This window comes from Barbus barbus, assembly GCF_936440315.1.
Source record: "Barbus barbus genome assembly, chromosome: 31".
Taxonomy (NCBI): Eukaryota; Metazoa; Chordata; class Actinopteri; order Cypriniformes; family Cyprinidae; genus Barbus; species Barbus barbus.
This window is the reverse complement of record NC_136759.1, coordinates 10,762,682-10,778,849: the sequence shown is the minus strand read 5'-3', so window position 1 is coordinate 10,778,849 and position 16,168 is coordinate 10,762,682. Positions and strand designations below refer to the sequence as shown.

At 40.5% G+C, this 16,168-nt stretch overlaps 2 protein-coding genes across 5 annotated transcripts in view; one reads left to right on the top strand and one right to left on the bottom strand.

Moving 5' to 3' along the window:
* nf1a (neurofibromin 1a) overlaps positions 1-16,168 on the top strand; it is a 68,382-nt gene that overhangs the window by 25,144 nt on the left and 27,070 nt on the right. For all 4 annotated transcript variants that reach the window (XR_013782537.1, XM_079388288.1, XM_079388287.1 and 1 more), the window contains 2 exons: positions 78-224; positions 790-900. Coding sequence is in view for 3 of the 4 variants with exons in the window: in XM_079388288.1 (XP_079244414.1) it covers positions 78-224; positions 790-900 (258 nt within the window). In the remaining variant the exon portion in view is untranslated. The remainder of the gene's footprint in view (positions 1-77; positions 225-789; positions 901-16,168) is intronic.
* On the bottom strand, positions 11,854-14,971 carry omg (oligodendrocyte myelin glycoprotein). Its single transcript, XM_079388138.1, has 2 exons — positions 14,607-14,971; positions 11,854-13,413 (listed from the first exon to the last, which is right to left on the bottom strand). The coding sequence occupies exons 1-2, from the start codon at positions 14,618-14,620 to the stop codon at positions 12,237-12,239; spliced, it is 1,191 nt and encodes a 396-aa protein (XP_079244264.1). The 5' UTR covers positions 14,621-14,971; the 3' UTR covers positions 11,854-12,236.

The following is a 16,168-nucleotide window of genomic DNA, read 5'->3' as shown; positions in this document are numbered from 1 at the left end:
TCTTTACTATCAACTTAGTGTTTTCGGTATATATAGACATGATTTTAATAAATATTTTAATTAAAATCTTACCATAGGGACCACAAGGCAGTGGGCCGCAGACCATTTGACAAGATGGCCACCCTCCTGGCCTACCTGGGCCCCCCTGAGCATAAGCCGGTAGCTGACACACACTGGTCCAGCCTCAACCTCACCAGCTCAAAGTTTGAGGAGTTTATGACAAGGTTACTGTTCTTGCTTTTTTATATTCTCTTCATATTTAACTAAGAAATAGTAATAGTAAATATAGTTGTGTAAATGTAAAAATAATTATAGGATTAGTTCACCCAAAAATGAAAATTGTCATTTAATTACTCACCCTCATGTCGTTTCAAACCTATAAGACCTTTGTTCATCTTCGGAACACAAATTAAGATGTTTTTGATGGAATCTGAGAGCTGTCTGACCCTGCATAAACAGCAATACAACTGAAATGTTCCCAAGTCAGGGCTCTACGCTTACTTTTCTTATTAGGAGCACTTGTGGTTAATCAAAAATTAACCTTCCCATTATGAGGTTATATTTGACTCCTTAAAGTGAATTTAGGGTTTTACCTTTGTAATGGAATATTTCTATCTTTATTAAAAGTGTCATCTTTTATGTCAAATTCAAAAAATATATTTATAAGCTTTTTGTCATTTCTAATTAAAGCAACAGAATAAAAACAAGTAGAAGAAGAAGTAGAATAAGATACCAATCAAATGAAATCAGCAGCCCTAATTTATATTCTGCCTTTTTTTTTTTTTAAAGGCATCAGGTCCATGAGAAGGAGGAGTTTAAAGCTTTAAAGACGCTCAACATCTTTTACCAAGCTGGCACGTCAAAGAATGGCAATCCTGTCTTTTATTACATTGCTCGCAGGTAGGAGCTTTATTTTTGAATCAGGATATATCGGTATAACTCTGGACAATTTTTTGGGAATATTTACATAAATGCACAGAATGACTGCAGAATATTGGTTTGTTGATGTGCAAATTTGTAGTACATCATATTTAATATAAATGACAAATACTTTTTGATAAATATGTGCAAACACTCATCCTTAACTCTCATGCATGTGTAATGTTGTTTAGCAATGTTGACAAAGTCAACAATGGTTTTTCATCTTTATTCAGCATTTAAAGTCTTCGTATATTTTCTAGATTTTTAAAGCAATCAGGTATTTATCAGAACATAAGTATCGTTAATCTGAAAGTGCTAGAAACTTGTGCAGGGCCCTCTCCCTGTAAGTTTTAGTTGCAAACTAAGTGAGATGATCATCAGATCAGCTGAAAGATTTTGAAAACCATAGTAGTGTAGAACAGAAGTCCAGGCAGTCCCATTGGTAAAAGACATGCAACAGAAGCAGTGGTTTTTGTGGTGGTGGTTGTGCTGGTGCTCGATTTGCCGGCAGTGGTTGATGTGGTGGTGATGCTTGACCTATCTGTGGTGCCTGTTGTGCCCGTGTTGCCTGTTGTGCCCGTGGTGCCCGTGTTGTCTGTGTTGGCTGTTGTGTCAGTGTTGCCTGTTGTGCCCGTGTTGCCTGTTGTGCCAATGTTGCCTGTGTTGCTTGTGGTGCCCGTGTTGCCTGTTGTGCCCGTGTTGTCCGTTGTGCCCGTGTTGTATGTTGTGCCCGTGTTGTCCGTTGTGCCCGTGTTGTCCGTTGTGCCCGTGTTGTCTGTTGTGTCAGTGTTGCCTGTTGTGCCTGTGTTGCCTGTTGTGCCAATGTTGCCTGTGTTGCTTGTGGTGCCCGTGTTGGCTGTTGTGTCAGTGTTGCCTGTTGTGCCCGTGTTGTCCGTTGTGCCCGTGTTGCCTGTTGTGCCCGTGTTGCCTGTTGTGCCCGTGTTGCCTGTTGTGCCCGTGTTGTCCGTTGTGCCCGTGTTGTCCGTTGTGCCCGTGTTGTCCGTTGTGCCCGTGTTGTCCGTTGTGCCCGTGTTGTCCGTTGTGCCCGTGTTGTCCGTTGTGCCCGTGTTGTCCGTTGTGCCCGTGTTGTCCGTGTTGGCTGTTGTGTCAGTGTTGGCTGTTGTGCCCGTGTTGCCTGTTGTGCCAATGTTGCCTGTGTTGCTTGTGGTGCCCGTGTTGGCTGTTGTGTCAGTGTTGCCTGTTGTGCCCGTGTTGCCTGTTGTGCCCGTGTTGCCTGTTGTGCCCGTGTTGTCCGTTGTGCCCGTGTTGTCCGTTGTGCCCGTGTTGTCCGTTGTGCCCGTGTTGTCCGTTGTGCCCGTGTTGTCCGTTGTGCCCATGTTGTCCGTTGTGCCCGTGTTGTCCGTTGTGCCCGTGTTGTCCGTGTTGTCCGTTGTGCCCGTGTTGTCCGTGTTGGCTGTTGTGCCAGTGTTGGCTGTTGTGCCCGTGTTGCCTGTTGTGCCAATGTTGCCTGTGTTGCTTGTGGTGCCCGTGTTGGCTGTTGTGTCAGTGTTGCCTGTTGTGCCCGCGTTGCCCGTGTTGTCCGTTGTGCCCGTGTTGTCAGTGTTGGCTGTTGTGTAAGTGTTGGCTGTTGTGCCCGTATTGCCTGTTGTGCCAATGTTGCCTGTGTTGCTTGTGGTGCCCGTGTTGGCTGTTGTGCCCGTGTTGCCTGTTGTGCCCGTGTTGTCCGTTGTGCCCGTGTTGTCCGTGTTGGCTGTTGTGTCAGTGTTGCCTGTTGTGCCAATGTTGCCTGTGTTGCTTGTGGTGCCCGTGTTGGCTGTTGTGCCCGTGTTGCCTGTTGTGCCCGTGTTGCCTGTTGTGCCCGTGTTGTCCGTTGTGCCCGTGTTGGCTGTTGTGCCAATGTTGCCTGTGTTGCTTGTGGTGCCTGTGTTGGCTGTTGTGTCAGTGTTGCCTGTTGTGTCTTCGGTGGCTGAGGTGCTGACATTAATTATTACAGCTACTAGTAGTAGTAGGATTTGAGTTTTGGAAGCCATACTCGCGTCTTTCACTGTATAGCAAACAACAAATATAAAATTATAATGGTCCACTTTTAATTTGCAAATGTTTTTTAAGGCTATGTTCACACTAGGGCTGTCGTGATTCGTCGATTTTAGTCGACTAGTCGACTTCATTTTGCTCGCGTCGACTAACCGGCAAAATACCGGGAGTGGTGCATTTCACAGACGAGAATCCATAAAACACATTATTTGACTATTTTCCAAGGCTGTATGATATATTAAACCCATTTAAAAATCATAATTAAGCATAATTGTGAATTCACAAACGCTATGATTTAATTAAATAATTATATGCGATCAGAGGTGGGTAGAGTACCCAAAAACTGTACTCAAGTAAAAGTACTTCTAGAAATATTTACTCAAGTAAAAGTAATAGTCTGAATAGTTACTTGAGTAAGAGTAAAAAAGTATCGGATAAAAAAACTACACACACACACACTGCCGTTCAAAATATATATATATATATATATATTTTAATGTAATTTATTTCAGTGATGCAAATCAGGATTTTCATCAGCCTTTACCCCAGTCTTCAGAGTCACATAATCCTTCAGAAATCATGTTGATTTATTATCAGTGCTGCTCTTTTTAGCTTTCTATTCATCAAAGAATACTGAACAAAATGTCACAGGTTCCAAAAAATATTAAGCAGCAAAACTGTTTCCAACACTGGTAATAAATCGATATATTATAATGATTGCTGAAGGATCATATGACTCCGAAAACTGGAGTAACAGCTGATGAAAATTCTGATTTGCATCACTGAATTAAATTATATTTTAAAGTAAATTAATTATGTATTATCCTTAATTATGTATTATCCTTGGACAGAGCGCTTGTGCTCTGTCCAAGGACGTTTCCATGGCAATTGCTATGTCGCATCACAACCTGCGAACTGAGTCGACTGGTTTGGAGTGCTGGCGAAACGGATTTCAAGGCATACGAACTCACACGAACTTACACATACACACACTCATACACCTCCCTAACCCCATCCCACGCCTTCGTCGCTTCATCCTGTCAGGTGTTAACGGGTCCGTGGGTTTGCGCTGTAATGGCGGCTGGCCGGATGGCTGTTTCGTCTGAACTAGGATTACTATGCAAGTTATGTTCCTGTGTTGACTGTGCTTTATGCTGAGGTTTTTTGTCTGTTCTCACACTGCACTCTCTTCCAAGAACGCAGTGCGAGGACACTTTTTTTCTCCTCTCTTTCCTCATGTTATGCTGTATTTCTTCTTCTCTATTGCATTTCGTTGCCTTGTACCTACATGTGCAATGACAATAAATTGAATCCAATCCAATCCAATCTCTGACACTGAAACCTCTGAAAACGCCTCACATGACTGCTCTGATCATAAAGCAATAAATGCATATTGACGGATCTTCTGTTCTGCAAATTGTAAACAAATGTAGCCTATATTTTTGCAAGCGTAAATATTGTAAAAATATGAATATTAATTGTGTCTAGAACAGGCCACGCGCCGCTGCGCAGAGCTAACGCTGGTTCCGCGGGTGTTCATTTCATACTCTGTGACAGCTTATTTAATGTATAAATGATACATTTTATTTAATGTAAGGTACATGTACAACAAACTGGTAATGTCATAGTGGTATCGTGGCCTATACCTGTGGAACAGTAGACAGCACACGCGGTGTTCATCTAATAAAAGATCTTCATATAACTTAGCTCTAGCAAACAAGCCTTTGCAGATTTGCTTTCAACTGACTGTAGATCCAAAGCCACGTCTTCAGCGCTCTTGATGTTCTTAAACTCTCTGTTATCTGAGTGAGAACCGCTTCAGAGACTCAGCGCGTGCGGCAGGGAACTGAACGAATCATTCAAACTGATTCGCGAACCGATTCACTGGTTTGCCAACTGGTTTGATAAAGCCTTTAAACAGAATCGACTAAGAATGAATCATTCGCGAATGGGCATCGTTCATTGCCCAGAGAAAAGTTGACGGCGCGTTTGGAATAAACCAAAGCATTTTTAACTTGTATTGCATTAAGATACAGTAACGAGAGGAGAGTCGCCCACAGTAACGAAGTAAGAGTACCGTTTTTTCTCTAAAAATATACTTGAGTAAAAGTACCCATTTTAAAATATACTCTAAAAGTATTAGTTACCCAAAAAATGTACTCAAGTAAATATAACTCGTTACTACCCACCTCTGTATGCGATGCAGTTCTAACACCGTATATGCGCTTTAATTATTTACATGCATGTAGGTTAAATACGTGCGTCTCACAGCGGCTTCGTTCACAGTAGCTCCACAGAAACTGTTATCATTTATATGCGTGGAGCATCTCAAACTCATCTCTGCATGCTGTTGTGAGTTTGGGTTTATTATAACCTTCATCTGGGAACGCAACATGCGCCATTTCATCAGGTTTGTAAGGTAAATCATTTATAAATCTACACAAACACAGGAGAATACATCGCGGTTTCAAAATAAAAGCTCAAACCCTCACTCTGAGTTTACACGGTTTGATGTCCACATATTCATGTAATTACAGTGGCTGTAGCATTTCTGTCCTAAAGAAATGGACAAATATTAAAGATTAAGTGTACGTTTGAATTAAATGGTGCTTGGTCAATATTAAACAGTAATGTGTAAAAACAATTATCAGGCCATTGGCACCCCCTGCAGGCCTCTGTTGTTATGCGTAATCTACATTAGCTCTATTGTTTATAATACATTATGTATTTTAACAGTTTTGTTCAATAAAACCATATGATTTCTTGCTTTTGATACTTTATTTTAACTAATTATTATTGCATCATTGCTATTATATATGTACTTTAAGTCATTTTAAAAGCTATTGTTCACTTAAATCCATTTTTATTACCACAAAAAAAATATATATATATAATTATAGGGCCCTATGAAATCCGTTTAATTTCCAAATTCAGTTTTTAAAATTGTATTAATCAAAAAGCCTGTCTAATTAATTGAGTTTTACAGTTTTATCTGTACCAACTTCTGTTTTCCATTATTTTCCGGATTCCATTTTAATTGTTCCATTAAATTTTAATAATAAAAAGCATCTCCAATGAATTGATTTTTTATATATATATATATATATATATATATATATATATATATATATATATATACATATACATATACATATACATATACATATACATATATATATATATATATATATATATATATATATATAATACACACTATATACACACACACTTATATACTTATTAGGGCCGGGACTTTAACGCGTTAATTTAAATTAATTACACAAAAATAACGCGTTAAATTGTTTTTAACGCATTTTAATCGCACTTATTTTTGCACCGCGGAACGTTTCTCACTGGATGAGTTTCGGCGGACCGATTATACTGGAGCACCAACTAGCTTTCAGACAAAAACAAGCCACAGTGAACATGGTCAAAGAAGCTGATGAGACCGCTTTGGTTGGCCCTGTGGATGGGAAATTTTGTTATAAAAAACGAATGGATGGAAGCGTCGATAAGAGCATGGTTGTGTGCAATCTATGCAACAAGGAATTCGCATATCACCGCAGCACTTCGAGCCTCAAGTATCACCTCATGTTATGAATGTACTTGAAAGTATTGTGTTTTACTTAAAAAAAACTGTTTACAGAAGGTATACCTACCTATAGGGTACCTGAATTTCTGAAATGTAGGCTACTGTATTTCTAAATATCCTATTGCTACACTTAATGGCAATATTGCACTGGTCTGTTGGACTTGGTTGAACAAAAATAAACAATATTTTGTTGCTTAAGCTTATGTATTCAGTCATTATTTAATGGTATAATAAAAATCCATATGAAAACTTACTTCTCACTGTTCTCAGGTCAAATATTTATATGCGATTAATTTCGATTAATTAATTACAAAGCCTCTAATTAATTAGATAATTTTTTTTAATCGAGTCCTGGCCCTAATATATATACACATATATATATTTAGAAATGTTGGCCCATATTGATAGGATAGCATCTTGCAGTTGATGGAGATTTGTGGGATGCACATCCAGGGCACGAAGCTCCCGTTCCACCACATCCCAAAGATGCTCTATTGGGTTGAGATCTGGTGACTGTGGGGGCCATTTTAGTACAGTGAACTCATTGTCATGTTCAAGAAACCAATTTGAAGTGATTCGAGCTTTGTGACATGGTGCATTATCCTGCTGGAAGTAGCCATCAGAGGATGGGTACATGGTGGTCATAAAGGGATGGACATGGTCAGAAACAATGCTCAGGTAGGCCGTGGCATTTAAACGATGCCCAATTGGCACTAAGGGGCCTAAAGTGTGCCAAGAAAACATCCCCCACACCATTACACCACCACCACCAGCCTGCACAGTGGTAACAAGGCATGATGGATCCATGTTCTCATTCTGTTTACGCCAAATTCTGACTCTACCATCTGAATGTCTCAACAGAAATCGAGACTCATCAGACCAGGCAACATTTTTCCAGTCTTCAACCGTCCAATTTTGGTGAGCTCGTGCAAATTGTAGCCTCTTTTTCCTATTTGTAGTGGAGATGAGTGGTACCCTGTGGGGTCTTCTGCTGTTGTAGCCCATCCGCCTCAAGGTTGTGCGTGTTGTGGCTTCACAAATGCTTTGCTGCATACCTCGGTTGTAACGAGTGGTTATTTCAGTCAAAGTTGCTCTTCTATCAGCTTGAACCAGTCGGCCCATTCTCCTCTGACCTCTAGCATCAACAAGGCATTTTCGCCCACAGGACTGCCGCATACTGGATGTTTTTCCCTTTTCACACCATTCTTTGTAAACCCTAGAAATGGTTGTGCGTGAAAATCCCAGTAACTGAGCAGATTGTGAAATACTCAGACCGGCCCGTCTGGCACCAACAACCATGCCACGCTCAGAAATATTTTCTGTAAGATAAGTAAATTAGCCAATTTTATTTAAATGAAGGATTGCAGAAATGAGTACACCCTAGATTGAATTCAGCAAATGTATAATATTCTAGTACTTAGTATGTCCTCCAGAACGTTTAAGTATACTGCTCTGACCCTTCTTGACACTGAGTGTAACAAGTTCATAACAAATTTTCACATCTGTCCTTTTTAACTCCTGGAGGACGACCTCCTTGAATGCTCTGGTCTTTAATGGGGAGTTTTGCTCAGCTTGTCTCTACAGAATCCCCCACAGCTGCACAACAGTATTAAGATTGAGTGAAATGCATGTCCACTGAAGGATTTTCACCTTGGGAGAATGAATATCTTCATTGTCATGCTGAAAAAATGCCCGGGAATGAGGGGAGGGTAGCATCTTCAGTTTCAAGTTTGTGTATTGCATCACACAGTAGTGTGTGAATTTATGACAGCGTTGATAAAGCACAACTCCCTCACACCTTCAGCACTCACTCATCCCTATATAAGAGCTTTACTACCACTGAACGTCACTGTGGGTACCAAGCACTTCTCACGGTACTCCTCTTCTAGCAACACCAGAACATTTTGGATGCTTTTGGATCCAAAATGATTGACTTGGTCTCTTGAGACCAGAGTATGGATTACCAGAAGTCTCTATTTTGTAAATATGGGCCTTGGAAGAGGTTATATGAATTTATTTTGCTTTGGCTACAGTAGGTAATTCTAGAGTTGACAACAACCATGCATGTCTTTTCATAGCTTTTGCCGGCTCTGAGACACTTACATGTTATTTCTCCTGCTCTTTTCTAGCAAAAATTCACTCGTCACTAAATGAAAACTTAAAGTGAAGACCTGATTATTTCAGGAGCCTTGTCACAAGTCCATTGTTTTTGAATGTCGGTGCTATTTCTGCTAGGCTATATTTTCACACTTAAAACGATAATTTGGTATTCCTCTTGTACCATTCCTCGTGTCCTCTTTTATGCTAAGAAGTCACCTGGCAGTTCTCTCCCAAGCGGTTCCACTGCTGCCAGCATTAAGTCTGAGTAAGAATCAGTGCACTATATAACACTTTTAATCGTCAGGAAATTACTTGTCTTTTTAGTTTTGTTTCAATAGTTAAATAGTTTGTTTCAATTTGTTTCAACCTTAAACCTATACACTTTTTATTTAGTAACTTTCAGGAGGGTTTACTCAATTTTGCGACACATTTTATCACTTTGATAAGAAAATCTTAATAATTTTGACATTCTTCTTTGGTAATTGATCAAGCAGGCTTGATGGTACATTATATCTCCAAAGAATCCTAACATGTCATCTAAGTAAAGAGTAATTGCTGAATTTAAGTTTTAGAGGGGATGTACTCATTTATGCTGTGCACTGTATTATATATGAGTTGCATTTATGAACATGCCTCTGAAAAGTTTTCAAAACAGTCCTGGAGTAGCCGATCTCTGTCTCCTTCATCTAACACACTCGATTTAACTTGACAGTTCATTAGTAGAGACATTAAGAACTGAAGTGAGTCAGAAAAGGTAGAGAGATTTGAGAGAAAATACGATGCGTGTTAGATCTGTGTCATGTTTAGCAGTGGCAGCTCTTAAAGAAATAGCAGCCAAAACAACCTAATAACCCACTACTGTGATGTCTATCAAAAAAGAAAAAGGAGGAAATCAATAACTTTTATAGCTTTAAGGATTCATCTACATTTAATTTTTAGAATTTAGTGTTTGATAACTTCAATTTTACTTTCTGTATATTTCTGCTAAAGGGCACAGGTAAATATGACATTAATTATAATGGGTTTATATGAAGATTGTTCACTTAAATTAGAACTTATTTTTTAAAGTCTAATGTTAAAATTGATCTCTCTCAATTATACAATAATGTTGAATGGCTATAATCATTGCTCAAATATTAGGGGGAAACAATTTTATAGAGACATCAGTAGTATTGGTATCAGTGATACTGGCCCTCAGTCATAAAAAAGATGCCATTAAACAAATATTAAAAATATAATGTCTATGTTGTTTGTACAAAAGCGCGTTTAGTTCATTTTATAATTCTATACTTTTATATAAAAGTATAAATAGTCATATTTACCGTTTGGATGATTGCTCTCTGCGTCCTTTCGATTCTCTAGGAGGATGTCAATGTGAATGCCAGAGTAGTGTGCTATCTTTTATATGAGTATTTATGAGTTACACATTAAAACCAACACCCTTGCAAGAGGTGGAGCCACGAAGGTGTTTTTTGTATGTTTAAATAACAGGACTTCAATTTGTTGATTCATCAGTATAATTTCTGTTTATTCAGGGAAAATTAGTGAACTTTTTATAGTTCATTACATCTGCCATGAAGCTCTGAGTATGTTGGTCACTAATCTGGGCTATTTATGTCAAAGTGAATAATGATGAGAACAACCTCGCATATCAGGTCATACTTAGGTTTTTGAAAACCAATAAATAGTGTTCTGTTGTTCTTTAGTTGTTTATTGATTCTGTTAAAATACAAAGCTATGGGCTAGTTTTTTACTTCTCTCTCATTATTGTTACAGCTTAATTATTTGGTTAATAACATGAAGACATCAGTTTATGGAGTGGAGTCTGCTAAGTAGTCAGTGATCTTAATATGGCAGATATTTGTAGACACATTGTTCAAAAGCAGCTTAGCAAAGAATGGTGTTTTATAATGCCCCTAGCGAGCAAGCCAGAGGAGATGGCAAGTAAAACCCCATAAGCTGTGAAGGTAGGTGAGGAAAAAACAATACTCAGCTGGGTAATCTCCTCTTCTTTTTACAGGCATATATTTCGACAAACTGCTGAGAAAACATTTAAACTGTTGTCACCAAGTACATCAAGGAAATGATTGACTTTTTAAAGCAAGCTCTGCTGTATTTTCAAAGAGTGCTGGTGTGACTGTTTTCTGTTCAGGACCAGCTTTGTGCTTTTTTAGTAAGCAGAGGGAAACCCCTCTTTATGAAGCATTGGCATTCATTTGATCTATTTACTATCCTGTGAAAGAATGTAAAATGGCTGGCCCGAATTTGATGGTTTTCATATAGCACAGAGAGGCACAATGGGATTTGTGGATATCCGGGGGAACCAAAAGTTCCATTTAGTTTAAACCTCTCTTGACTTGGACTATCAGCTCTGCTTTGCTGTGTTTAAGCATTTGACATTTTCCAGTCTTGCTGCAGGGCCTGTTGACTTTGTAGTTGTTGTAAAACACCATGGATTTTCCAATATTATTCTTATTTCAATAGTTAAAGGCAGCATAGTCTCGCATCGCCTTCAGCCGTCAGTCTGAAGGTCTGGAATCTATGGCAGGTTTCATTGGCCGAGGCCCGCCCATGAGGCCGTTTGACCGACATGTCAAACAACCAATCATAGTTTGTTTCGTTCATAGCGTCACGTTTCAGGGCGTGGAAATGCCGCCACAATAACAGACCGGTGTGTGAAACTCTCGGATGTATTTTAAAGATTCTATACCGCGAACTTTAAATATTTCACATACTTTTGAAAATCTAGCGCTTAGTTGACCTGATAAGCGTTCGTCGTCACATTTGTAAACACGGCGGATTTCTTCTTTCGTGAGGGGGTTTGGCGCCACGGCGTCTTTGTTTCCCGGCGGACCGAAAATAAACGCGCCACTCGTGTCTCCCGGATATGGCACCCTTTTCTGGAAGCACTTCAGGAATGTCGAAGTCGTCATCTGACCGGGTTAATTCAACCAGTCAGATGACTACTTGTTTCCAAAAAAGGGTGCCATATGCATCAGACGTTTAGCCAACGGTCCGTGGGCGTGACGTCTGAGGCTGAGACTAAAGCCCAAGATCTTTCCTGTAGCTCAAATAGTAGAGCATGGCACTAGCAACACCAAGGTCATGGGTTCGATTCCCAGGGAAAGCAAGAGCTGATAAAATGTAAAAACTGTAACTTGAATGCAATGTAAGTCGCTTTGGATAAAAGCGTCTGCTAAATGCGTAAATGTAAATGTAAAGGCAGCATGTCTGTACTCGTAGAACACATCAGCTTTACACTTTAAGTGTTTTGTTTAATACATAATATAAACAATGAAATGCACAAATCTCTCAATGTTCAAGCATTACACTGGAAAGAACAATCAATTTTCCACATTAAGAAACTGCTAATTGTAGTGTACTTGTACACGTCTAGATGTTATTATGGGTAAGCCATACAGTACTCAGTCACATTATGTAGAAGGCGGTACGTTTATTGGAAGCAGGCAGAGATTGCATATGTTGAAAAATGCTCAAGAAGGTAGCCAGAACTATGTGGAAATGGAAACCTAAGAGGTAAGTCTCTTGTTTTGCATTCTTTGTGGATTTTTTATGTTTTCCAGACTCAAGGCAGCAGGTCTAGTTCAAGAGATGTTACGCAGAATCATCAAGCATTGAGGATGACAACTGTACATAAAAGGCTCAAAATGGTGGTTTCAAAGCTGCATATGTGGATTTGATGGCTTGTGCTGCGAGCTCTGCCTGGAAGGACCTTCTTGGTGCTACGTGTTCGGATTGTTGTGCTTGACTGTGTGGTCAGGCTATGTGGAGTTGATGTGAGAAATCCCCCACCCTCAATCAGTACCTGCTCGCCTGGCCCAGAGGTATTAACAGCGCTTGGATATTGACCCACATTCAACTGGGCTGACTTGGACAGGTACCCAGATGTAACTACCTGTATTGGTGCTCGAAGGCCAGGATGACGAGCATCGGCACCCAGTGATGGCTCTGTGAATGCGGCTGAGTGCCAGGTTCTCCTAGTGGCCAGGTGGGATTCTCCACATGTGGGCCTCGTGTAGCAGGGACAGCCCAAGATCTTTGCAGGGGTCTGTTGCATCCAGGTCAGCAGATGGTTTATATTCTCCTCATCCTCACAAGCCCAAGGGTTGTCTCCAAGTGTGAGGAGCTGCAGTCCATCCAGTTGACTGAAGACACCATTGCTCAATGAGGTAAAACGATTAGCATGCAGGTAGAATCTCGTCAGTTTGGGAAGGCGATCCAGTGAGCCAGGCAAGATCTGCAGCAAGTAGTTGTAAGAGAGGTCCACCATCTCCAAATTTTGGGGCATGTTTGTCGGGACAGTCCAGAATTTGTTATGACTAAGGTTGAGAAATTGGAGATTGGACAACGTGTTGTTAATTAAGACCACTCGTTCCAGCAAGTTGTGTGACAAGTCCAAATTCTGAAGGTTCCAGTGGTAGGCTGTATCGTTCTTCTCCAATTGACGGATGTAGTTTCCAGAGGCACGTATATCCCAGAGTGCTCTTGGCAGACCAACAGGAAGTTGGTGCAGATGGTTATATGAGATGTCCAAAGTTCTTAAGTGGTCATAATGGTTGAGGAGTCCATCAAGATCTTGGAGTCTGTTATGTGACAAGTTGAGGAAATTAATGTTGTGCTGCAGGCTGTCAGGAAGGATAGCCAACCCTCGTGCAGAGCAGTCCACAGCTCTATGGCCTCTGCTACAGATGCACATTGGTGGGCAAATGGCCAGCACACGCGCCCCAAACAGAAGAAGGAGCAACAGGTTAGTCGGCATGGAGGCAGGTGTGGTGTGGGCTGTCCTGTAAAAAGGAAAACTTGTTACAAACTTGCTCTTTAGGTTTTGCTTTTATTCAAGATAAATTAATTGGCATCCAAGCTAACAAGATACACCAAAGCTGGATATTAGTGGAAAGGGTTGGTCTCCCAGTGGGAGTTAAGACTCAGCCCTTTTACTAAAGACTAAAAAACAAGTCTGTTCATTGTCCAGCAATTTAAACATGACTATGAATTACCATTTTGCAGTGTACGCCTACGAAGTATTGTTCTAATGTTTCTGACAGCCATATTTTCATTTGTTCTTTACAGACCAAATCAACTTCAGTTTTTAAGAATGAGAACCTCCGTATCCGCAACAATTTACATTTAGGTCCTATAAAAGTTCTCGGGAGATATAGCAATCATTTGAACTCTTTAGGAGAAAGACCACCCTTACTTTTGGATGACATGCCCATTACACCTTATTTTTTGGGGATTAAGCAGTACTTTTCAAAGACTCGTGCTTAATGTGTCCTTATTCACCTGGTATAGCACATCAACAAAATACAGACATCATGCCATAAGGATATTTTCATTTATTGAAATTTCTCTGTTTATTGCACTGATAACAACAGGTCTCACTGTTACCATCCATACAGAGCCACTCAGTTTTCTCTCTCAGTGGGTCTGTGCTAATAGCTTGAGCCTCTGCCAGGAGCTACCCTGCCACGCTGCAGCACTGAGATGTTAGCATTTAGCCTTGGTAGCAGTGGCTACATCCTGAATCCCCACCCCCTCATTTGTGGGGCTGTTGGGGACAGCGTTGCACAGTACCTCTATGCATGTGCACATCATGCCATGATCGGTTCTGGGAAGTTACATGTGTTCTGGGTTGCTATGTCAGTATGCAGGAAATATTGAACATGACATTAAAGCCTGAATCATTACTTCTGTAAATCCATAAGTAAGTCCATCTCAACTTCAATGTTTGCCAGTACAGTCTAAAAACCTAATATTACCATTAGGGAAAAAAAAAGTGTGTGCACATGCCAGAAATTTCTGTGGGGGAAAGTATCTATTGCTCTGATGGAGGTGTTGTTTTTAAAATAAAAATGCTCTACTGCATACTTGCTCTGACCTAACATCTCTCTGGATTTTATGATTGAGCATATTTGGTAAACCTAACTGTGAGAGTTAAATGCTCCTAATTCTTGTCTGAATGTCATATATTGCTTACCTGATCCCTTCCATTACTTTGTGAACATGTCGTTGTCCGTTCTGACCTCTTTTTCCTGTTCGCCCTTTTATCTAGAGCAGCAGAAGGCGATTTTGATTGCTTGGTGTCTTATGTTTTCCCAGTCTTGTATGACAGAAGGGTCCACGTTTCGTCTTCACTGTCTCATGCTCCTGTCCGCTTTCGCTCTTTCTCCCCCTATTCTACCCACCCCCTCCTTTTCCTCTAACTGGCAGCTGAGAGTTACTTTGGTTTAGAGTCTCTCTTAGCCGTTTCCCTTCCTTTCCATTTGTCCAGGCATGGTCATGCAGAGCATTTGCACCCTGGATAGCCTCCACTGCTGCTGGCTGCCTATTTGCTTCAGGGATGTCTGTGAGAAGCGGTAGAGAGAGAAAGGAGGGACCAAAGGAGGGAGATGAAGGATCATCAAATGGTGGGGAGGGGAGGTGGCAAAATGCAGCACAGAGTCGACCCATACTGCTGCTGATGGGGGGGGGTGCTGACTTCAGTGTTTTATATTCCGGATCTGCACACGCTACCATATCATCTCCCTGTTTTTCTCTCTCAATCTCTCACACTTTTTGTTCATCTGTAACATGTCATGGTCTGTGTACATGCCATTTTTAGAGATCCCATTACTCACACAGCCCAATGCTTTGATAAATGAACCCAGGCTCCATTGCGACTGTACAGTTAGGTGCTGAATTCATCTGTGTGTGATGCAGCTAAATGCAGAAGACAGGGCGACGTGGTTTAATGTGTCTCTGGGGCCATGTCCTCATTTAAGGGACAGCTGTTTTTTTGATGCGCTCTTTAATTTCGTTCTTGAGGATTTCAGTATTTGTCTTTGAATAAATTGTCAATTCATTTCATTCATCTCGTTGATGCTAACTAACCCTTTAGTTTTATTAGTTTAGAGTATATTGTATGAACTCCACTCTGTTTGGCAGGATGTATTAATGTTTCAAGTCTTTATAGCTATGTATCTGTAGATATAAATATGGGATGGTCTGGGTTACAGTGGTCTGTCATGCTCCATTTGTCTCCAACCTGTTTCTCCCTAGTGTTCAGAGAGTGCAGTTGCACATTTTAAAAGCACCAATGAGGTGTGAATGTAGCCATGGAGCGAAGCAGCATAGCAACACCAATCAAATGTGTGAACACCTGCATAGCAGCACAGTGAAATTTTGTGAGGGTTTGAGCTATTAAATCAGAAAACCTGCAGCAGTAAATAGTACTAATAAGAATGCCGTCAGGAAATTAAAACCTTACAACCCTAACAAAAAAGTACTATAACTTTACCATGGTATGGTGTCTCAATTGGATAATAATAATGTTGTTGTTGTTGGCATCCCACAAACTAGTAGTTTAAAGGTAATGGCTCAAAGTAACCACTGAACTCTGGCTGAATACCAACGGATGAAGTGACTTTTTTTGAAAATAAATTACAAGGCAGAGAATAGCCTTGTGGTCTGTTTCCCAATTTGACTCAGCTATGACATTTCCTCTCTCACTTCTGCTCCAGGCAGTGCACAGGCCCTGCATTCATCACTCTGCAGAAGACA